The sequence below is a fragment of the Corvus moneduloides genome, chromosome 13 (assembly GCF_009650955.1).
Source record: "Corvus moneduloides isolate bCorMon1 chromosome 13, bCorMon1.pri, whole genome shotgun sequence".
NCBI classification, from domain to species: Eukaryota; Metazoa; Chordata; class Aves; order Passeriformes; family Corvidae; genus Corvus; species Corvus moneduloides.
The window spans coordinates 9,940,031-9,963,167 of NC_045488.1; the positions used below are offsets into that span (position 1 = coordinate 9,940,031).

The 23,137-nt window shown below is 40.5% G+C and overlaps 1 protein-coding gene across 4 annotated transcripts in view; it reads right to left on the reverse strand.

The window, feature by feature from the left end:
• The window catches only part of CERS3 (ceramide synthase 3), a 41,337-nt gene extending 18,470 nt beyond the window's left edge, over window positions 1-22,867 (reverse strand). Inside the window, exons 1-7 of one of the 4 annotated variants that reach the window (XM_032122479.1) lie at window positions 14,984-21,997; window positions 11,457-11,567; window positions 8,441-8,623; window positions 6,804-6,921; window positions 4,723-4,841; window positions 1,129-1,186; window positions 213-263 (exon numbers count right to left, since the gene is read on the reverse strand). In XM_032122479.1, the coding sequence (XP_031978370.1) occupies window positions 213-263; window positions 1,129-1,186; window positions 4,723-4,841; window positions 6,804-6,921; window positions 8,441-8,622 (528 nt within the window). In that variant the 5' untranslated portion in view covers window position 8,623; window positions 11,457-11,567; window positions 14,984-21,997. Of the gene's footprint in view, window positions 1-212; window positions 264-1,128; window positions 1,187-4,722; window positions 4,842-6,803; window positions 6,922-8,440; window positions 8,624-11,456; window positions 11,568-14,983; window positions 22,001-22,760 lie in introns of those variants that run through there. The other 3 variants (XM_032122480.1, XM_032122478.1, XM_032122481.1) reach the window with 3 other exon arrangements.
• Window positions 22,868-23,137: the final 270 nt, after the last annotated feature.

Sequence of the window (23,137 nt, forward strand, 5' to 3'; positions counted from 1 at the left end):
GGTCTGGCTGGAGGGGGGAGTTGCAGCACAGGCAGATCCCAGGGAAGTCCTGCAACAGTCAACAGCACTTCCCAAGAAAAGGCAGGAGGCTCTGGTGCCACACCTCTTTAGGTGGTGCCAGTGTGGGGGAAAAGGCTGCTGTGGATTACCCCTTCCAGTGGGGAAATACCTGGAATGCCTGGAGGCCACTGGCCCAATGCCAAAAAGCTCACCTGAAAAGGATAACCAACCCACGTCTGCCATATGTCGTAAAACCAGGGTTTCTGGGGAAGACACATCAGTCAGACACTGCTCAGCTCAGCAACAATAATCATCTTAACTCAAAATCTTCACTACTTCAAATCTCTCTAAGTGGAGCAGGCTAAGAAGCTGTAATCTTGATAACTGTTCTCCACCAGTTTCTAAAGGGAATTTACATCTCAGACTTATTATATTGTTCCCAGCTTTCTGGCTTCTTTTCAGGACACCTGAAACGTTCCAGTTCATAATTTCATCATCCAAAGCAGTGGGTGTGTGTTTTATTACTGCAATTACTCAAGATATGTTGCCACAGTGATTAAATTTGCTGTGTTTACCAGTCACACACACCAGTGGCTCAGGATGATAAACTGTTTGGGGAGGAGGGCCAGATGAGCAGAGACACGCCAGGCGGGATCTGTTCCGCTGCTCTGGGGAAGCATTAGTGACACCCCAGGCAGGGCTCAAGGAGTTACAAGCACCACTCTCTAATGTTATTCCCAACTTCTGACTCAGCAGCAACACCTCAGTAAATAGCTGTGACCCCCAAAAATGCTGCCAGAGAAAAGTTTATGGCCTCCTCTGAGAAAAACATGGCCATGTGATGCATTTGTAGGTGTTAACAAGGCATGTTGTAAAACCATCTGCATGGCTTCTTCAAGCTTGCCTTAAAAATACTGATTACTCATAAAATTGTTTATCATAGAAGGTCAAAAGTGAACTTAAAAATTAAATCTCAGTGCATACTGCAGCCCATAATCTAGATTACATATGCCAAAGATCTAAACCCACAGAGCCACTGAAACCACTGAGTCTTTCAATGGGATTCAAGAAAATCTAGAAATTATTTTGTTGAAAATAGAGTATCATTCTTTCAAAAAGTTCACTTACATCATACAGAAATAGAAATCCAACAATGGAGGATGTCAGATAAAATGAAAATCGCCAGCTGCAAAATTGAAATGAAAAAATAGGAACAAAACATTATATTTTGTAAAGATATTGTCCTGAGCCATAATTACTACAAATCATTGTATGTCACAGACAATCTTCATATAAACGTGGCCTCACACTCTACATTAAGGATTGCCACATATTAACTGTATCTGCATTATTAATATTTAAATATTTAAGCTTTGACTAATTGCTAAAGTAGGAAATTCTTTTACATTATCACAATACAGATATTTCGATTGTCATGACAGTAGTAATTTTCCAGTCAGGCTTGAACAGATCAAGAGAATGACCACAGCAAGTGTAATAAATGCCCTAAAAATTGATGTTTGAGAACACAGACCTTTTCCTGTGTTCATTCTCTTCATCTCTCTCACCACCAGTTGCTGACAACAGGGGAACCTTATGAATTATTTAGCATCAACTGGGTTAGTTTACATCTTACTACAAGGTCTCTTACTTCATTAACTATAAACCTCATCTTTGACTAGGTGTGCCAAAATTTAGCCTGATCTAAGCTTTTTGTGGATTAAATGGATATCCAGCAAGGCAGATAAACCTTCCAGGTTTGCACCATCAGCGTGCTAAGTCAGCAAAGGGGAAAAGCCCTTGTGCATCTCAGTGAATTGTGTTGTTGCTTTTAGGTGCCAGAGCAGGATGCTGTGATTGGAGCCACCAATCGGCCTGTAATGACTGGAGCCTGTGTGGGAGGTATTGTCCCTGGGACTGGGTGTGGCTGGAGCCTCAGCCCAAGCATTCCCACTCCCACCTCTACAGGTGATGGAAATCTCCTTCCTTTCCACTCTTTCCCTCGGCAGGAACAAGCCTGACCTTTCCCCTACACAGCTCTGCAAGATCAGCAGGAAAACACTGCAGGACTTCACATGCAAAGAAAGGTTGTGACCACAGGGACAGGCACACGGCCCCAGACCTGGTGAGAACCTGTTCTAGAACAGGAGGTATCCCAGAGGGGAGCAGCAAGCAGCTCCCAGAAAACCTAAACTCACTGAAAAGGAGAAAGCACCACAAGAACACTGTACCAATGAATTGAGAGATGTATAAAATGAGACTGTGGTTTTTGGCAAGTGTTAATGGAGTGCCAAATGAGAGAAGAGGAGGAGAAGCTGTGTGGTAAAAGCAGCCCCTCCTTTCTGAGCCCCACATCCCCTGGAGGTTGGTATCCCAGGAGAAAGAATGAGATGTTCAAAGACTGAGACAGTGTTTCATGAGAAAAACAACAAACAAGATATGAGGACGTGGAATGTTGGAGGCGAGACAAGATAATGTGTCTCACACCTGAGAAAGAAGTCATGAAAATAATTGTAAAATTGCCACTTGATACACATGATAAACAACTGTTTTACTTCTCAACTTTAAACCATCTTTCCTCGGGTGATTTGAAAATAACACTACACAACAACCACTGCATGTGCAGGAAGAATTTAGAGGTACATGGTGGAAATTAGGAGAGCAAATGGAAGGGGAGAGTGGAACCCACAAGTAATACCTGGCTCAGACTTCACCAAGAGATGCTGGAAAACACAACACTGTGGGCATGGGGCAGACTTTACACAGGGGCTGGTTCTGCCCTCACGCCTCCCATTCCAAACAGGGAGGTGTGAGTGGTCCAGTGGATATGGCTGGACTGATTCCATGTTGATTGTAAAGTGCAAGTGGTTTTCTGAATCAGAGCCAAAGTACAGAGCACCTACAAGGCTGTGCCATTAGTCCCCAGCCCTACAAATATATATTGAATACATTTAGCAATAAACAGCACTCCAGATGAACTCATATGTGCAAGACTGCCAGAGCACTACCTCATTTTGCATTTAGCCAAGCTTCTTTATGAATTTGGTGAATAAAACCTGAAGTAAAATTCATCCAAATTCACCAAATTTTACTCAAGTGCCTTTTAAACTCTGATCCTGGCCACCAGAGAGAGCACTGAACAATAGCTATGCAAGAGGATTTTCTGGTTTAACTTCAGGAATCTTTTCTCTTGAACTGAATGTAACAAAAAAGAACTTAGTAGAGGGAGTTAAAGGCTGGTAAGTCTTACAAGGCAGTGAAGGTTTCATGCAAAAGGCTTTCCAAACCCATGTTGATTAACTGGGAGCACTAATAGCTTAAGTATGGTTTAGATCTGGCCCATCAGATTTTCCTTGTGATTCAGAAAAAGATCCTGGAGATTGCAGGCTTTCAAAAAACTTCATAACACTCATAACACTGACTACTAGTGTGGAATAAGTCTGTTCCTCTTTTCTATTTTTTTTTTTTTTTTGCCTAGAGAATTATATTCAATTAAATTCACTGACAAAGAGCAGAGCAAGGTTCACAAAATTGCACAAGAGAAACCTGTTTGCTTCATTCTCACTCAAGCTGCCAAGCAAGTTTGAATTTCAGTCTTTAGCTGTGTGTTACTGGAGACATGAATCCACAGCAGGCAGGTCTTTTAGCAATAGCAGGAAATCTTATTGCTACTTGTGAAACAAAATTAGTTGATCCCCAAAACAACCGTAGACATAAACCATGTCAGGAGAGTTTACTCAACTCAGACTTCAAAGAGACACACCTCTGTCTATCAACTGGATTTATGTCCTACAGAGGACACCACTAAATCATCAACACATTGATTCACGCTGAAAATAATCTTGATAAAGTACTAAACTTTGAGCTCTGTGCTGTACTTTTAACCCTCATTCCTTAAGCTAATCTACAGTAACAGAGGTTCAATATTACAATCAGGTAAATTTTTGCCAATGTAATTATGCTAATGAAAAGCCAGACACACAGAGCATTTGAAAGTGCTTTACACTCATACCGTTAATGTCAGTACCTGAAAGGGATGAGGTATGTAAGTAAAGCCATGCCCATTTGGGGATTTGCAATTTGTATGGGATTTTAGATCACACTAAGTGTTTAGGTATGAGGAAGTTCTCACACAAGTGAAAAATCATATGCAGGAGGTTTTGAAACTTTTTACATATTCATTGCTATCACTCAAAGCTGCCCACTCTCAGCAGTGAGTTTGAGTTCCTGTTTCACACAGTATCCCATGATCAAGCTGTGGCACCTGTCCTTTAGTCTGGATGCCAAAATTACTGCTCTTGAATTGACTTCACACACATGACAGCATCCCCAAAATGACAGCATCCCAAAATGACAGCATGGGTACAAACATAAACCAGGGTAAGCACTTTTGTTCCCCTATGATTACTGGCAGACAAGAAAATATTTTCCTCTTCTCTGCCTGTTTTCATCTTACACTTTGTACCAGGAGCCTACAAATCCATTATTCCACAAAGAAGAAAACTGTAAAATATTTTTAAGGTATTTCTTTTGCAGGAGAAACACTTAACCTAATATTTTAACCACCATTTGGAGGATGCTACTAGATCCTTTCAACTTGTTTATGCATTCAGAAACCAAAGCTCTCACCAGGCAGACCCAGCCTTCTGGAAAGGGGGGACCTCACTCATTTTTTCCAAAAGAGTAAAGCACATGATAACCAAAAGCATTGTCTTTCCTTACAAAGCTTCCTGGAATTTCCGGAGCACTGTTGGGATCTCAAGGTTTCGCCGTCTCCTGAACCATTTCTCCACCAAATGGACGGTGCAGTTGCACTTTTTGGCAAGGCCTTGGATCTCTGACTGCAAGAAATGAAACAGTGTTAGCAGTAGATGCGCTCCAACATCACTTTCATTTATTTTGTAGTTCAGAGAGCAGCTTCCCACTGTTGTAAGATCTTAATTTAAAAATATTACCAATATTAAATATGCATGGGGGGGGGGTATTTTTGAGTAATGCTCACAGAAACCCTGGATTTTTATTTATATAAATAAAGCAGGCACAAAGTGAACAGATCTACAAACTGTTCTATTGTCTTTCTGGTGGCTCCTGAGAGTTTCAGGGATGCAACTTTTACTGTTAGATGAGAGCTTAAACTGGAGGGGGAAGTGCCAGGTATGAACACACGTGAACATTGCACCAAATATCTCACATAATGATAAATAATAATTTGTTTGTATTTAAATGAGTCTCACAGATGAGATGTAGCCTGGAATTAAGGTGACCTGAGCGCTGTTGTCAAATCCAATGCAAGTCAATGTATTGTCCTGAGCAAGGTCCAGACTGCCCCCCCTCCAACACCAGAGCTAAACTGGGGGTGGAACATGGCCTAGAACTGCACATGGCCATTGGGGTGCCACACCCCAGGGTCTCTGTATGCTCTGTGCTCCCAAGGTGACCAGACCAGCATGGGCCCAACACAAGGCAGTGAGACTCCTGCATTTCAGGGTGCTCTGTGCCCCAAGTACAGCAGCCTGTGGGCTTCTTCCTGCTCCTCCATCCTCAAATGCAGAAGGCGTGGGATGACCTCCCCAGGGCTGCCGCAGGAGCAGGGAGAGTTTTTGACTCATCCCTGGGGAAGTTCTTTCCTCCCAAGGGCAGTATGCAAATGGTGGGTGGCAGCAGCGCTGCCTCCACCGGGGTGAGGCCAGTCCAGTTAGTCTCCTACCCTCTGGGAAACCTCTGGAATGTGAGAAAAGGCACCTCAGCTGCCAGGGAGGGCAGGAGTGCAAACAGTCGCCGTGTCCAGCCCACGCTGCTGGCTCCGAGCTCTCTGCTTGCCACTCAGGAATAGTGACTGTTTCCACCCATATGCCCTCAACTGCCGGCCAGGCTTTCCCAGGCACACTGGTCCCCAAGCTGGACAGTAAAGGAGGCAGCCTGAATCCATGTTCTGAGGAGTCTAAAAATGCTGTGCTTCCTTTCAGAAATCAAATGTCAAACTTTACTCATGCAGAAGGAAGGAATGAAACTGAGACCACGATGCTTGCCCAGGGAGAGAAGAACTCATGTGTTAACACCCATACATTTATTCCTGATGTTATCAGGCAAAAGACACAATAAAAGAATAATAGAGTTAGGGATAGAATGCCAAGTTCCACTACCAATAATTATCAAAATCCCTCATTACGAGAAAACACATATTTCTTTCAAAACCAGTGTAGGAAAACTGCAATTGTTTGGGAACTGTAGTCAGGTGAATGAACTTCCTGAGGCTGCACTCACAGCAAAGTACCTGCCTCCCATCAACAATCAAGTTGCCTCATTTTTGGAGGTGACAAGCATTGGCTAGTCTTTTTTCCTTGTTCAATTTTAAAAACAAACAGCAAGGTAATAGAAGGATTGCTTTTCTTTCTCACATAAGCCAGGATTAAGTATGCAGCAACATAATGGATCAAAAGGCTTCCATGCCAGCATTTCGATATTATTGCCTGCAATAAATATGATCCTGCTTTCCAGCAACAGACATCAGCTGAAGTTTTCTCCAAGCAGAATAATTTAAAGATGGAACACTGATCTTCACTGGAAATATTATTAACAGCCTAACCTAGAACAGCATGCCAGAAAATTAAATATTAAATTTATTTTCTGTTCCGGATGCCAACTACCCTTGTCAGCAGAACAGCAACAAAAACCCAAATAAATTAAGTCATCTGTCAATCAGCTGGAACTCATCCCATGATGTCATTGCTGAGAGCTGATTGAAACAGTAAGAGTGGGATTTTCCAAAACCAAAACGAGTTTAAAAGAATGAGAATCCTTACTTGGGATGGATGTCTTGAGCACTCCCGGAAATAACTCTCTAACACAGGATTAGGCTGTGGCTTCACACGTCTTACATTCTTTATACCCAAGGCTTTTGCTAGAGGTATAGCAACATATCTGAAAAGATACACCATGAAAAGCTTTAGAAATACAACACAGTTACAAGACCTTGGCTGTTCTCATGCCAGGATATGAAGAAAATAAATCTGATGCAATTTAATCTGCCATAGAATGTGCCAGGGCTCTGAGAAAAAGGGATCTCCCTCTAACTAATCCCAAGAGGGAACCACAGCTTATCTGCAGTTATGCAACGAAGAAGACCCACGACTGCAGTTTGTGGCCATGAAATGCTACAAAACTAAAGGAAACATCCTGGCTTTTGTGTCCATCAGAGGTGTGTTGGAGTTGAGTGAAGGGAGACCGGATGGTCTCTCCATGTGAGCTCAGGGATTGCTACTGGGCTACTTGCTCCCAGTGGCAGAGCCACTTGGCACCTTCTTCACTGGGCCACCACCACCCACTCTGGATCCAGCCTGTGGCACACAGCCATTCCCTAAGACTGATGGATTCTATTTCCCTTCCCTTTTCCAACCCAAATCACTGCAGAGCATGCCAAAGGTTTCGCCCTTCTGCTTGGGCAGGGTGTTCTGAAAAGCCCCCTCCCTCCTGCTGCTATCAGCCATTGATTCCTCATTACTCATAGCAGTGGTCAGCTTTCCTCAGGTTCCCTGCAGCCAGATGTGTGGGCTAATTACCCACAGCAGCCCTTTCCAACAGCACTGCAGTGAGACACGCTTGGGCAAGCATTTGCTCAAGAGACACTGGGAATGGTTATGAACATATGATCCGAATTACTTTTGATTTCCAGCATGAATGATCTTATCTGCTTCTGTTTTAAGTCTGTCCAACTTACGACATTCCAAATTTCCTCACTCTGCCCTGAAATAATTATAAAAACCTAATAATCACATTTTTTAGAGGAAAAAAGGAAAGAAAGTAAAGCAAAAAAGATACAAATAAGTAAGTCAAAACACTGCAAATCTTAACATAATTGTAGCTTTCTTCTGTGGAGCCAACCTCTGCCTGTCCCCTAAGATTCCAGCTGCAGAAGCAATCCATTTTTTGGTGCCAAAGTGAGGGGAAAAAAAGGAGTCTGCTTTACTAGATCTGCATAAAATGTTCACACAAAACTTTGAGATCCCTTCAGTCTGCTTAGTTTGGCTACAAAGAGACACCTGGGATCTGTCAGCCTCACACGAATGTTCTGGTGCAGGACCAAATGAGAGGTTTGGTTGGGAGGACAAATCTCTCTATCCTTCCACTGAAAGAGAAAAAGGAAACCCAAATGGTTTAGAATTAATTGTATCTCTGGTGAAGGGACATAATTAGAAGTATCCAAATGCTGTTCTAGAAAAGCTGGATAGAAATATTTTCCTTCTGGATTGGACCACAGCCACATGTACCTAATAATGAAAATATTTCCCAATTTTTCACCTGCCATGTTATCTGTACTAGATCTTCCTAACAAACCACCAACTAATTCTCATCTATAAAACATAACATTGATCAATAGATATCTCATTTTCAGCATTAATGAGGATTAACATTAGCATCATACTGCATTTCTGTTTCTTACCTTTCACTGAAGAATCGGATGATCAGCAATACAAAAGCATATGGGATTGTGGCATATAACTGATGTGGTTTGGGAAAGACAAGTCCATCATGGTCTACAAAATCTGCCCACGTGCAATTGATGGGCATCCAGATATTCTCCCACCAGAACCAGCTGTTGAGTGTCTTTAGGATGTACGCCATGCTAAGTAAATAAAGAGAATTAAATTTATTCCTCATGTATTAAAGAGAAAATGCATGAAAAAAAACCCATATTGAGCCTTGTTGTGCAAAGCCAGTAAAGTCAGTGTTCTCAGGGGAAAAAAAAAATATCATACAGGAAGCTAAAACCCTTTTGGGTTTAGAACAAGCAGGTGGGATTATAACCCAGCAGAAAATAAAATAATAGAGCCAAATTTTGATCTGATATAAACCAATACAGGGCCTTTGAAATCTGCACAGGGAGGTACCTGCTCTCTCCTTTCAGTCACTCACACTACACTGCTTCATACCTGCTCAAGCCTCTGGCAATACTCATGTATTATCTATCATATTAATACTAATGAGAACTCATCTTCCTGAGGCTACCTTTATAAATTAAATATAAGTGGGAGGAAGAGTGGAAAAGAAATGAGAAAGTCCAGGGAGTGCCTCAATTCCGTAGTAATGTGGATATTTCACTAATGAATTACTGCTGTTTAATATGCTAATGGAAATATACCCTGAATTTGCAAACACCTGTGCATAAGAACAAGTGGGAAAAAAAATACAGTGTATAGCAAACTTTTTCTGGGAATTGTAGGAAATACTATGATTTAACTGTGACCAAAACCTAGATCAGGAAAAAATGTCTAAAACTAGTTCTGGAAGGAAAAAAAAAAAAAAAAAAAATCACTTTGAGTGAAGTATTTCATTCTTGTAAAATCCTCCTTTTTAACGTTAGCAGTCTACATTATATATTTAGAAATTGTCGTTCTCACTCATTTATCTGTAAGGACTTTACACTACAAACATGTTATATATATCCTATAAAAATATCCTAACACTGAAGAAAAAGAAAAGTTACTGTAACATTTTCATAAGGCTGAAACACATTTTTCCATGATTTCTAGGAATAGTAAATTTGAATTATTTTTTCCACGTTAAAATTTTCTATAAACCAGGAAAAACATAAGGAAATAACTGATTTCATTGAAACATAGCTTTGCTGAGGAAACAGTTGAGCTGGGAGGATGATTTCAACCAAATCTGTATCTCATCAGATCTCCCAGTGATACCTCTGTACAGGATCACAAGATAAGATCAAATCATGCTGAGGTCAGGCAGCAGTTCAGGCCTTTCCATGTTCTTCCAATCTGAGCAGGGAACACATGATTTTAGTTGTGCCTGCAGTTGGGTCAGGACACCATGTCCAGAGCATCCCACCAGCATTCCAGACCTGGACCTGGCTTTAATTAACAGTGGAGTCCACGTTAATTAACTGCCAACCATTGCTGGTCCACACTGGGCTGTTTCCACTACACTTGTGAAACAGTGACCTGTACCATCAAACAGAGCTGGTTAACAGCACTGCAGATCCATTTACTGGCCGAGCACAGTAGTCAGAATTGAACTATTAATAACCTGGCCATTTAATCTTTTTAAATGCAGGAAGGGGACAGTAAAAACCTCTTGAATGAATCGTGTGTGTATAAGCAAATGCAAAAATAAAGGAGGGAGAAATCGCAATTGTTCCCGCACTGAGACTTTATATGCCAAGTTTCAGCCTAGAGCAATGTTTTACTGCTGAATTATAAACTCCTGGAAGTGGGGATTTATACCAGGGCTGCTAACAGACCCTAAACAGCAGCTTGCAGGCGCCATCGTAATGATGCAGGGCTTTGAAACATGACATTTTGGGTCAGACAGAAAGGCTTGCAGACAATAGAAGACCAGGGGAGAGCCTCGTTACACAGTTCTGCTTCCTAATATATCTGTATTTTTTAACTAGACTGTGCACTGCAAACTATCACAAACTGTAATAAAAATAGGTCAGTCTGTTATAGCACAGTGGAAGGAGCACTCACAGTTGCCTTGTGGTGAGAGGGGTTGGGACTGAGCATGCACCCAAAACATTTAAACTTTAGAAAAGACCAGTAGTGCATATTTTCTTATTGGCTTCCTGGGATCTCACTAATTGATGGTTTTCTTCCACACACAGATGCCTCACCATATGATTACCCCTTAAACTAGTTAATATAGCACTATTAAACTAAGCTCTTAAGTACATGCTTAATCTTAAAATATAAGGGAATTCTGGGATTTGTGGTCTGCTCCAAAGTTCACATATTTCAGGGAAAATCTTTCCTCACAAACACTGAACAGCTTCATCAAAAGGTGGGTTCTTTGAAACTCTGCCTTCTGTAATCCCTGTATTTGTACCAGGACTGGCCTGGCACGTGGGGATTAAACCATCCTTGATGAACATTGCCCAAGTGATTCTGAGAAAACCAATGATGAGATTCCAAATCTGTCTGCAGCCTATTCTTAAGTTTCATTATTAAATTGGATGTTTTCACTGCAGCAAATCAGGCCATTCCCTGGGAAATCTTCAAGATTTCCATCTTCATAATAGCAGCAGTGAAATAGTAGGGTTGCTTTCCTGCCTCCCTTCAGCTCTCATCACGAGGTTCCTCAAGCACCTGGAAGGTGAGGAAGTCCTTACAAACACTGACCTGAGCAGGAGCAAGGGGGCAGCCATGGCCACCAGTCCCAGTGCTAGGATCAGGCTGGAGATACTGGATTTCAGAAGTAGATGGTTTTTTACCTGTACAAACTCTCACAAGTTGTTCCTCTCCCCTGGAAACACTGCTTTCAAAGAATGGGCAGTGGATGCAAAGGTCAAGCTTGGCCTGATTTGGGACCAGCTCTAACTTAAAACTTTAAATCCTATCCAGCCTAAACCTCCTGTTGCTGAGTGCTGAGCTCAGAGCTTCTCCTCACAGCCTGTGGCAGCACCAAACAAGCAGGAGTGAGAAATCCAACAGTGAGTGACTCACCCTGCCCAGCCTAGGGTGGAAAACCTCTGCCTCTTCCCAGATCCCTATCCATACACCAGGGCTGCCAGAAACATTTTCATTCAAAAATTCCAGTTGTTGCTCTGGAAGGGGCTAAAAGTCAGTCAATAAAGATAGTTTAGAAAACTGAAGCTCCTCGGCATATCAGGGATTAAATACTCCCAGTAAAGAAACCAGATTGCCTCCCTGCTACAGAAGGATCACCTCTGTAATTTAATCTAGTTTTAATGGGCTACTGCAAAACAGGAAAATCAGGAATGATTACTTCAGGAGCTGCATCCTTTATAATTAAAGGAAAGCCCACACAGTTGGGAAGTACCAATGTGAAGTTTCTTTCAAAGCTCTGTTTTTTGGATCCTGGATATATTCAATGAAAAAAGTATTTTTAATGCTATTAAGCAAAGAAAAAAAAGGGCAAATTTGAGTTTGACAAAAGCTATGTGGCTGCATTTTGCAAAAAAAATTCAGGAGCTGCTTTGAAGTGGAATTTCTGGCTGCTGCAGTCTGAGGAATTAATAAAAAGAAACTGAGCCAAAGCTTTGATTGTATTCTCTGTACAAAAGCTCTTGCTTGCAAAAACTGCATTTCCAAAGCCAGGACTAAGAGAAGGCGATATCCAGGTTTGCAGGGTGTATTAGGAGGATTTCCTGTCCTTATTTACTGAATAAATTACAAAACCCAATGGATCAACAACACAAACATGCGAGTGAAAGTAACCTGAATTCTCCTAAGCATCCCCTTAGTCTACTTAGTGCGGCTCCAGAGGCGTAACAGGGAATGACTGAAATCAGCAAAAAGCAAGAAGAACATAATTCTCCTATTCCCCTCATAATTTGGCAGAACTGGTAAAGCTGGTGCAGTGACTGTTGGAAAAAATCAAGTCTCAGATATCAAAACAGATAGCACAGCTGTTCCAGGCTGTTCATCCTCAACATGAAACAAAAGTGGTTTCAAAGAGTAATTAAAGATCAGATCCACCATATCTCAGGCTTTGGTTCTGCTTAAGTGTCAGCAATATTTCCAAGAGTTAACACACAAGTTTCAGCTGCAGGTCTGTGTTCTAGTACAATCAGATCTTGATTTTTTTTTTTTTTTTGACATTGTGTGAAGAATCCCAACTGCATCTACCACCATGAAACAGGTGAAGAGAGATGGGTCGTGCACACTGAACTGTGGTTTGTGGAGGAGAAGACTGGAGGAAGGATGCTGGATTGATGCTGCCACCTCTTTGCATCTTGTCTTTCCTCATCTTGTTTGTGCAAGTGGGAAAACATGATTCCAGTTGAATTCTGCACAACCTGAGGCACAGGGTGACTGACACCTCTCCCAGCCCACACACAGCAGCAGTGGCAGCACAGAATAAAGGAGCTGCTGGACTCAGTTTCCTCAATGAAACCCTGAAATACTGAATTAAAACAGCTGAATTAAGATTGCTGTGAGACCTTTAACTTCACATTTACTCTCTGGCTTGTACAAATCTCAACTGTAAACACTTTAAGTGCCTCGTTACAGGGCAATTACAGCATTTTGCTTCTTTTACTGTTTTTTCACATTACCTTGTAACTTGGGTACTATACTGAGCAGGCAAAAATAGCAGTTTGAATAAATCTCAATTAAGGTGGCAAGTGAGTTTTGATTTTTCCCTGTTCCTTGGAAGAAAAAAAACCCACAAAAAGTGAACCCGACTTCTTTGAAATAATTCATTTTCTGGATGAAAGTCACCATGCTCTCTCTCTACTTAAAGGTAAATCATTTTTGAGCAGCTAAAATGGTTTTAGGTGATGGCAGGCTGCTGAGGAAAGTGAAATACAGTTCTCTCACTGTACACTTACAGTGCAAACTATGTCCACTTTTAAGCTTTAAAAATCCGTAACATGAACATAGTGGAATAAGGACCTACGAAATAACTCAAAAAACTGCAATAATTCTAAGATAAAAAGTAATTGTTGGAAAAAACCCAAACCCTATCCAAACTAGAGGTTCTTAACAGATGCTTAATTCATGAAAAGTTGTACAAACCTAAAGGAAAAATACTTCTTGCTTTGAGAACTTAGTAACACTTGTCAGAATGTAAAGAAAAATCTTTATCAGATTTTTCTTCAAGTTTTTACTGTTGGGGAAAGATGCAAAAAGGATAATTTTTTTACCAAAACTTTGTTTGAAATACAAACTTGAAGTTTAACTTAAAATGCTAAGCTACATAATGGAGATTTTACCAGAGCTGTGTCACTTATTTAAGGTGAAAGTAAAGGGCAGAGAAGAATCAAGCAGCAGAGGTCAGGACAAGCACATCAGTGGGAGCACAGAGGTACCACAGAACACGTGGAGGCAGCAGAACAGTGAGAACCAGAGGGGAGACCTGAGGGTGGAGAGGCTCTTGGCTTTTCAGTGGATGACTCAAGATTTTAAATTCGCCCTTGGAAGGTACAAAAGGGACCAGGAAGGTCCATTTGTGCTCTGGAGAACTCTGTTTGCAGCTTCCTGGAACAGCATCTTCAGCCACACTGTGTACAAGGGGCTCACACTTGGGCATCTATTGATGTTCTCCACACCACCCTGAGCCAGCAGCTGAACCAAGCCTGCTGTGCATCCCTGTTCCCAGCTCTCTCCTGGTTATCCCCTGCTTTGCAGTTCAACCTGCCCAGACATTCCCCACCCAAAAAGCCAACTGGAGGAGGAGCCAGAACGGAACTGGTCTTTCATAATTTCAGCCGCTTTGACATCCTTTTCATGTCCTAACAAATGCAAGGGAAATTTTCAGCTAAATGTGAGCCAGCATAGCCTCTTCATCAGCAGTGGCACCCAGCTGAAGGGCTGAGCTAAGGAGGTAGTGAGAAATAGATACTGCAAAAATATGATTGGGGTTCCTCCATCTAAATGTTGTAGCATTACTATGAATTAACCCTTCTTGGCAGCTTGTTTAGGTGTGTTATTTATAGCATAAGCTTCTTCAGAGCTTCAAAAGATAAGTCTTATAAAAAAAGCAAAACAAAGGAAACCTCTGTTAAACTGAGTTTCTTAAAATATTTTTTTTCTCTTAGCATTTTACAGAAAAAAAAAATCAGAACTAGCCTTTTCAAGCAACTTAAATTCAAGGGTTTTTCTCTTACATAATCATGTCGATATCATTAGTTAACATTTATTCCTGTTAAGAAAATTTCCTCCCTTCCAGTTCAGAAAGAAGTGCTCTTAGAAGCACTTAATAGGATAATGGTACAACAAGTAGAAAAGCAAAGCTACTACTGTAACCTTTGTGGGCCTTTTTCTTCCCCACAAAAAGCAGTTCTCATAGGTTGGACTACTTAGTGGCAACATCTAAAATGTCATTAATGCCATTCCATTCTTTACCTGAAGACTATCATAAGAGTTACTCTACTCTTCCCTTATGAAACAATGTTAGAGACCAGCACATGCTGACAATTCCGAACATGGTCTGATGTAAGGAGCAGGGAAAAAACCCAAAAAAACATACCAGGGCAGGAAAAAGGGACAGAAAAAGGAACTCTTACCTTTCTGATGTTGCAGGCAAAGAGACCATAAGCACATTAGCAGGGAAGAGGCATCACACTCACTACTCTGACCGAGGTAAACACGCCCTATCTCCAGAACCCTTTCAAATTCTTCTGAGACCCACCCAACAAAGCTGCACTTCAAGATTTCTGACTGAAGGCAATCCTGATGTCATCCACATCACTCCATGAAACTCGGGAGCAGTAATGCCAGTGCCTTCCCTGCTCGTTTCAACACAGCAGATGAAGAAATGTTTGAAGTCACGTGGTTTTTGTTGCACGATGAGAATTTGTCTCACCGTATATCGTTCTGCACACACACACAAGAGGATGCTGAGCCTGCTGAGGTTGCAGAAAAGGGAACACCAGACACATCACTTCACTCTGACAGGTTTTAGATTGTGGGGTTTTAAATAAAGTTAGAGAAAGGTTTCTACTCTTATTGACCACTCTCAGCAATACTTCCAGCCTCAATAAACTGAATGCTTTACAACAAGTGTTCCAGTTCCTCAGAAGATGTAAAATGGAATTTCTGAAATTCCTAAAGCAGAAGAAAGCACACACTGAGTGTGTGTTTGGTTAGAGATACCATATAAACATGTCAGTTTTACTTAACTTGATTGTTTCATTTCTTTTCTAATTCCATGACTAAGGAATCAAGCTGAAAGCCATTCCTCAGCAGCTCTCCCCAGTTTCAAAAAACAGCTTTCAGAAGTGTTGGCATTACTTTGCATTCTGGTGGACACAGTAATGTTGTTGGAAAGTGAGAAGAGAACCTCACAGAGGAGCCAGGAGTGGAGAACCTTTTATTAGCCTTTTCTTCCTGCTTGTAGTCAGCAAACAGCAACCCAGGAAATGGGAACAGACTAGTCAGAGTTGAGCCAAAGCTCCATCTCACCCAGCACTGTCAGAAGGAAGCCAGGAGCAGATGGCTATGGAAGAGCACAAGAATGGAAGAAACACAAAATAGTAACTGATAAGGCCCCAGCCGTCAGTAGTTTGGGGCTCCAAGACTTCCTGAACTACAGAAGGTGTCGGTAGGAATAACACCGGAGAGGTTCCCTCCTGCAGGCCTTCCTTTCCACAACTCCTTTTGAGCATATTGAAACTTTCATCTTAATCTATAAGCCTGCCATGAAAGATGTGACTCAGGCAATATTTGGAACCTCTACATTTATTTCCCCTCAAGAGAAAAGCGTGGGTTTCTTCACATAGCTCTTTTTTTAAATTTTAGGTATTATATCTTGCAGCTATTGCAAGTCTTTGGTCCTTCCATAAAGCTGGGAGCAGTATTCAGTAACCTGATGCACCAGAGAAACATTAAACATGAAAGGTTATTTCAGAAAGAATTATGGCTTGGCTGCTGCTTTAAATGATCTCCAAACTTTCCCACATCTGAACAAACCACTGCTGTGAACCAAGCAGAAGATTTAGGAACACTCTGCCAATTAAGAAAGCCCAGAGCAAGTTGATTCATACATCACTTGGCCGATACTGGGCCAGGAATGGAAGGGGTAATTGGCAGCAACACCTTTCTTATACCTAAAACCACAGTTACTTCACTGTTACAGTAAATTGCAAAAACCAAATTTGTTTGATCGGAGCAAACATCGGACTGCTACAAAAAAAACCTGGGAACACATGTTTTTACATCCTTTTTGAGCAGCATTTATTAGGCTGGCACCGCCTACGTAGGATACTATTGCAAGATTAAAGATTTCCGTGGTAAATAACAAGGTAATCATACTCCCTTGATCAAAGTGCCCAATGACCTTACAATTATCTCTGCACCTCCATAGTGCTTACCCTTCAGGTGTCTTAAATTTGAATGCTGCAAAAAAAAATAAAATCAAACCAAAAAATACTTGAGTCTGTACATCTCAATAAGAAAACAAAAATTAAAAAAATATAAGTGTTACTATTCCTTACTTGCAGCATAATATCTACTCATTCATTGGACAATTAAATATAGCTAAATATAATAATATAACTAAATATAATTGGATAAAGGAGACATGTATTTCACTCAATTATTTTACATATCACTGGAAATTATGTATAAGTTCTCAGTAAAAAAGGTATTCCATCAAAGTAAGAAAAATTCACTTCTTTCAGAAAATGTCACAAAATGTACCTCTTTCTTTTCCAGTCAGCTGAATTCATATAATAAATTACAGTGAATCCACACAGTGGGTGTGAGCTTTCAAGAGAGCTTCCAAGCAGTTACATAAGACAGTTTACAGTATTAGTAAACTTTGTCAGTAGAGAAAGCCCTTCTGGCAAATCTTTGAGACTGTATTAAACCTTAAAGCTCTAGAATCAGAGCTGTTGTGTGTGGTGGCACCTGCAGAGGGAGAAGAAAAAAACCCATCAAAACCATCCCAAAAAACCCTAAGGGTTTCTTCTGGTTTTTGGGGAGCCAAAAATAAATGTTCTAAATATTCTGCCTGTTAGTACCTAACCAGTTTTGCTAACTGATTATCGCAACAGCAGACCATTAACCAAGCTTCAGTCATATGTATACAGGGAGGAAAAGTAGGAATTCATTTGATCTAATAATGATTTGGACTCTTAATTCTCTCTTCACCACCAGTGAAACTCATCTCCTTGCCATCAGGAATTCCTTCAGGATTAAAGTAAAAAACCTTGACATTCCTATACTTTCTGCTCCTCAAGAATCAACAAAAGCCTGAAAATGAATCATTCCAAGTCACGCGTCATAATAACTCAAAACTTTCCAATCTGTAGTTTAAAAACTAAGATCCTCCTCTTCGCAGGAATTCACACCTTCTCCTAATAGGCCAGCCTTCCCTTAGATAAAAGGGATGAAAAAAATCTATTTACAATCTCTCAAAAAGCTTTTTCCTCAAGACATTTCTTCCTAGTGTGACCTGATTCATCATCCATATCCTTACAGGGAGAGGTTCACTAAGGAGAGGCTCGTTACTAATTAATTAGTAATGCCATCTGTCACAAATAAAGACTAGATACCTGATTTTGAATGCAGCACTATTAAGGCAATAAATATTTATCATCCATGAATGCCACTGCAGGACTAAATGAGAAAAATTCGAACACACAAGGTGAAATCTTCAAATCACTTAAATCTTTTGAAATTATAGTTCCAGGACTTCATTCCCATAAGTTTTAGCCAGAAAGAAAATTCATTACTTTGAGAATCTGGGCTTTAATAATAAGAAGGAAGATGACTTGGATGAAGTGGGTGAAGAGAAGATGTCAGAAGCAATACTGGAAGGATAAAGTCAGTGAAGGGAAAGAACACACTCTACTGTTGATCCACTCTGCCACAGGCTTCAGATATGCCTTAGGAAAAAAGGCTCCAAGAATAGGTATTACCTGGGGACTGCCTTCAAACCAATTTCTCTCACACACTCAACCACTGAGGGCCAGGAACACCACAATTATGGTCTCTCTTTCAAGTTACAAACCCTTGGCTGTATTCCATTTAAATACTGAACACACCACGTATCAATAAGCCTTCCAGACAGGAGTTAGAAATCCTCTCATAGCCAGGGGCACAGAGATGTACATGTGATTTGCTGAAGAGTTCATCTGCTCATAGTTTGGTTGTGACACATTCTTTATGCAAAATCCTAATCTGTTTTATCTTTAAATTATCTTTGGTGAGAAGGGTTTTTTTGCTTTCCCCTCAATTTAGCACCAACTTGTCCATACTTGTCAAAACCCCTTTTCTGTTAACCAGAAACACCAGAAAAGTCAAATATAACTGCTGATCTATATAAGGAACTTCCACTAAGTTTGTTCCAATACATTTGAAAAGGCAAAATTCACATTTTCCTCTCCACTTACAGCACTGCCAATTGACCCAAAAACCATTCCTGTGTGCTACCACTATCTGAAAATGCAGGAGACTAATTCACACAATTTTCTGGCTGCAAGACTAAGAGATTTAACAATTAATCCAACCAAATCAGAGTTCCTTAATCCATTTCCAACAACATAGAAATAACATAGGATTAAGAAAAAGATGCCTTGTTGATCCTTGGAGCAGGAAGCACTAGTTTAACGACAGTATGAAAATAAACCTCAGCAATTTGTAACACTTGCTCGTAAGACAATGCTGCAAACATTGTTTGATTACATTACGGGGAGACTCTTGGAGCATCAATCTTTATCCACCCACAGAAAACATAAAATATGAGCATTTCCTTGGTGAAACTGAAAGACAGTTCCTTTGATGTGTCACACCCAGCAATTCCCACTTCTGCATCAGCTCCTAATTGACAATTACAGAAAATAGTGGCATCATGCTGGTCAGTAATTTTAGCTGAGGTGAAGAAATATTCCTTTAGAGGGACTAATGCTCTGTTGAATGTGACCAAGTACTGGATTCTCCCTTGAGGAGATAAAGAATGTTTTAAAAAATTTGGTTGAGTTTGGTATTTGCTGTTTAATGGACCTTTGCCTAACTTTCACCATAGCTGTAATGGTGTCAGAAGACACAAATTTCTTGAAGGATATAAATATTATCAAGGAAGCCAAGTACTGGAGCTAAATGTCCAGAAAGTAGTAATTTCTGTTTCAGTTAAATCCCCACATGAAAGAACCATGAAAGGTCTGTAGTGACAAAGTTACTCTAGAGCTGACAAACCCTGGAAGGTGACACTTGAAGATAAAGCTTTTTCCTTTCCAGCAAGGAAAGAATAAGGACATAGGATTTTGTCATTTGACAAGTCTTTTTTACTTAATCAATATATATTGCTTTGCAAAATAGACTTCAAATTATTATTCATGTTTTAACATGTGGCTATTACTTCCTCCAAATGCTATGGGCATTTGGAATTTCTTTGAAGTTCCACAGAAAACATTCATTTTTAACGCTCAAGAACTAGGATGAGATGGGGTAGATACTTGGACAACTCCAATTAGCAGCTACAATTCCAGACAATTTCAGAATATGGACATGCAAACCTTCCCTACAAACTCTAAGGAAGCCAACATTCAGCAGTGCACACTTTTGAGGTTGTGTGTGATATTTTTTCCAACAATTCACATTTTTTTCAAATCTCCCCCCTGAAAGGACACTGCTGACTGGCAAAACTCATGTTTTACAGTACTGGGGAAGTAGGAACCAGAAATATCTAAGGATATAGTGGTTTCTTCATTCAAGATTTTTAACATAAAATACATTTTATTCCTGCCATTCATGATGTAAGCTAGCACCAAGCCAGCTGGTCCATTAAAGAGCATCTCCTGTCAGTTATCAGCAATAAACTCATTTACACAACATTTAAGAAGATAATGACTTAGAAAAGCTTAAATCCCTGTGATGTTTCTCAACCAAGTCCAAGTCCATGCCTGCCATTGAGGCAGTGACAGTAAAAGACTGCCTGCCATCCATTCTGACACAAACTATCGGCTTCTAACAAGATTTCAGGGTGAACCAGGTGGCCTAAAAGAGTTGAACAAAATACAGCAAAAATTTACAAACTCATTAGGACAACTCTAAGGGAAAATACACAGAAGTAACACTGCAATGACCACAATATTTTCACTCCTACTGACACTGTGATAAACCCCTGATACTGACTTCAGACACCATCCCAGACTGACTCTGGAAGAAGTACAAACAAAGCTTATCCTACAATGATAAACCAGGGAACAACCAAGGCTCCCTATTCCCAGCTTTACAAGGGTATTGTAAATACAGAGGTTCCCAAGGTTGGTTTTTATTCTTGTATTACAGGATTAGAACTTGTACTACGAGTCTTAAAAGCAGAATGGAAAGCGGCCGTAAAAATACTGGAGAAAATCCAGTTTGAAGAACCACAATTGTGGATCCACCTGGATTCAGCTGTAGCTGCAATCAAGCTCTACAAACATTCAGTTTAAAAACATTCGTTTTAAAAAGCACATCCTGTACGTAACTTCTAGTGCTAACTGCTTACCTCATTAAAACTTAACTTATAAGTTTAACTTTATTTATAACTTCAACTGATGTTGAAGGCAAACTCCACAAAACAACTGCATAAATGGGGACTGTGAACATTTCAGGAGATAGAAAACTGTGTCCACACAGGTCACCCGATTAGTTCCATGTCTTGCTTTGAAATAATCCAAGAAAAGTTGACAGCTATCAATATCCAAAGGTAAGGCGCATTGATCTCCTGGTAATCACTGACCTAATTCCCAAGTTCTAACTTAACATTGATAACAGGTTCTGCAGCTGAATTAATTTGCTCTAGCACATGAAATAACAGCTGTGCCTAAAAACTTCATATCATTAAAAAAAACCAACCAAAACCTAACAAACCCCAACCAGACCACTTTCTGTACTCACCAATGGATTAAAATACAAGTTCTTTTTCAAGGTGCTTTTTTTGTGGTTGCCTTTCTCAATACAGCCAAGAACTACAATCCACTTTCATGGCTCACCCTCACTTTGTGTGCAATAAAAAAGACTTTGACTCATCAATTTAAATCCATCTCAGGTCATAAATGGTAAAATATCAACACATTAAGGTATCTAGTTGCCAGATACCAACTATATTTACCCACAACTAAAACATCCTGAGAAATAAAACAATGGTTTTCTGTGAAAGGAAACGTGGGAATGATCTTAATAACTTCTAATAACCAGGTGGGCACACAGTCAGCCACAAGCCTGTAAGAATTAAATACAATTGGACTGCAATTGGATTTGCTGTATTTAAAAAATCAGGTCATGGCTCCTACATTTCTTGCTACATTCTACACACCGTTCTGAGATGTCTGAACTCTTAATTTAAAAGAGCTTATACAGTTGTAGCAACCACTGACAAATAACCTGGACTTACCCAAAATTATCACACCATTCTACCTTCCCCACTCAGTCATCATATCCATGTCAGAGATACTGCTACAATTTAGATACTTCCAACTGGCAAAGTGTAGACCAAGAAATGCTGACCAATACTATGTTCAGGGAAAACAATGGAATTGCTCAATTAAAATAACTTAGTCAGCAAAAGCTAGATTAGAAAAGGAGTGAGGATAGTGGAAAGGATTTCACTGAAATGTAAGTACCTACCTACTTTGAAAATTGTGAACTTGAGAAACTCTTGCTCAAGCACCTCGCCTGTGGCACTTCCTGTGTTTGAACTGAGAAGTTCCCAAGTTGTCTGGAGCTGCATCTCTGAACATGCCCACAGGGATTTTAGTGCGGACAGAAATGAGCAAATCAGCAGCTACAGTATAACTGAGCTCAAACATAAAGAGAAGCCAGGCATGTTTCTGCCCTGGACAACTCCAAGGTTAGTTCTGAACTACAGTAACTGCAGGCATGAATGGAAAGGTTTCCCTTCCTTGACATTCCCAACCACCCCTCTGCACAACAGCTGTCTTGGTCTCAGGAAGAAACCAAGGTACAACAAACACCCAGAATATTCAAATCTCCTTCATGCCAGTGAAGAGGATCACTCCTTCCTACGTAAAACACAACTGTCATTCTGAAGGAGTAAGACTGAGGTTCAAACCTTCCTGAGAATTCATACCATTCCAGTGTCACTGGAGAGCACTGGAACTGCCAGCTAAAGGATCCCATAAGTTACACCCAGTTTTCTTCCCCTCCCAATTGCATTGATTCACCAGTTCAGAGCTAAAGACTAATGCAGAAGATGGCCACAGAGATTTGAGGGTCAGAAACCTGCTCCAGAGACTGCTCATCTTAGCTCAGTATCTATTTTAATTTAACACTAAATAGCTATTCAAAAGGAAGAGAGCACTTACTTGTTCTCAGTCAGAAGAGAGCACTTACCTTCAAGAGAAGATCCTAAAAGGAAAAACTACTTCCCACAGTTCTGAAGAGGTCTGAGGTTTTCCCAGTGTTCCTGTTGTCAGTACTGTCCCAGTGCCTAACCCTTGGCAGATCATTACAAGCTGCAGGTTAAACATACCAGCATCAGGTGCTTTCCTGCTAAGTGCACACGCTGCCTTGGATCCTGCTCTGAACTCACTCCCCCAGGCAAACTCTCAGACGCTTACTTTTCAGGTTATTCAAATTACATCTAATAAAAGATATAAGTATAATAATTTAACATCTTCAATATCCATCTCACTATGCTGGAGTCACTTACTTTCTAATTCTCTTTCTGATTTTCATTTATTAAGTATACATCCTATATTTATATGAAA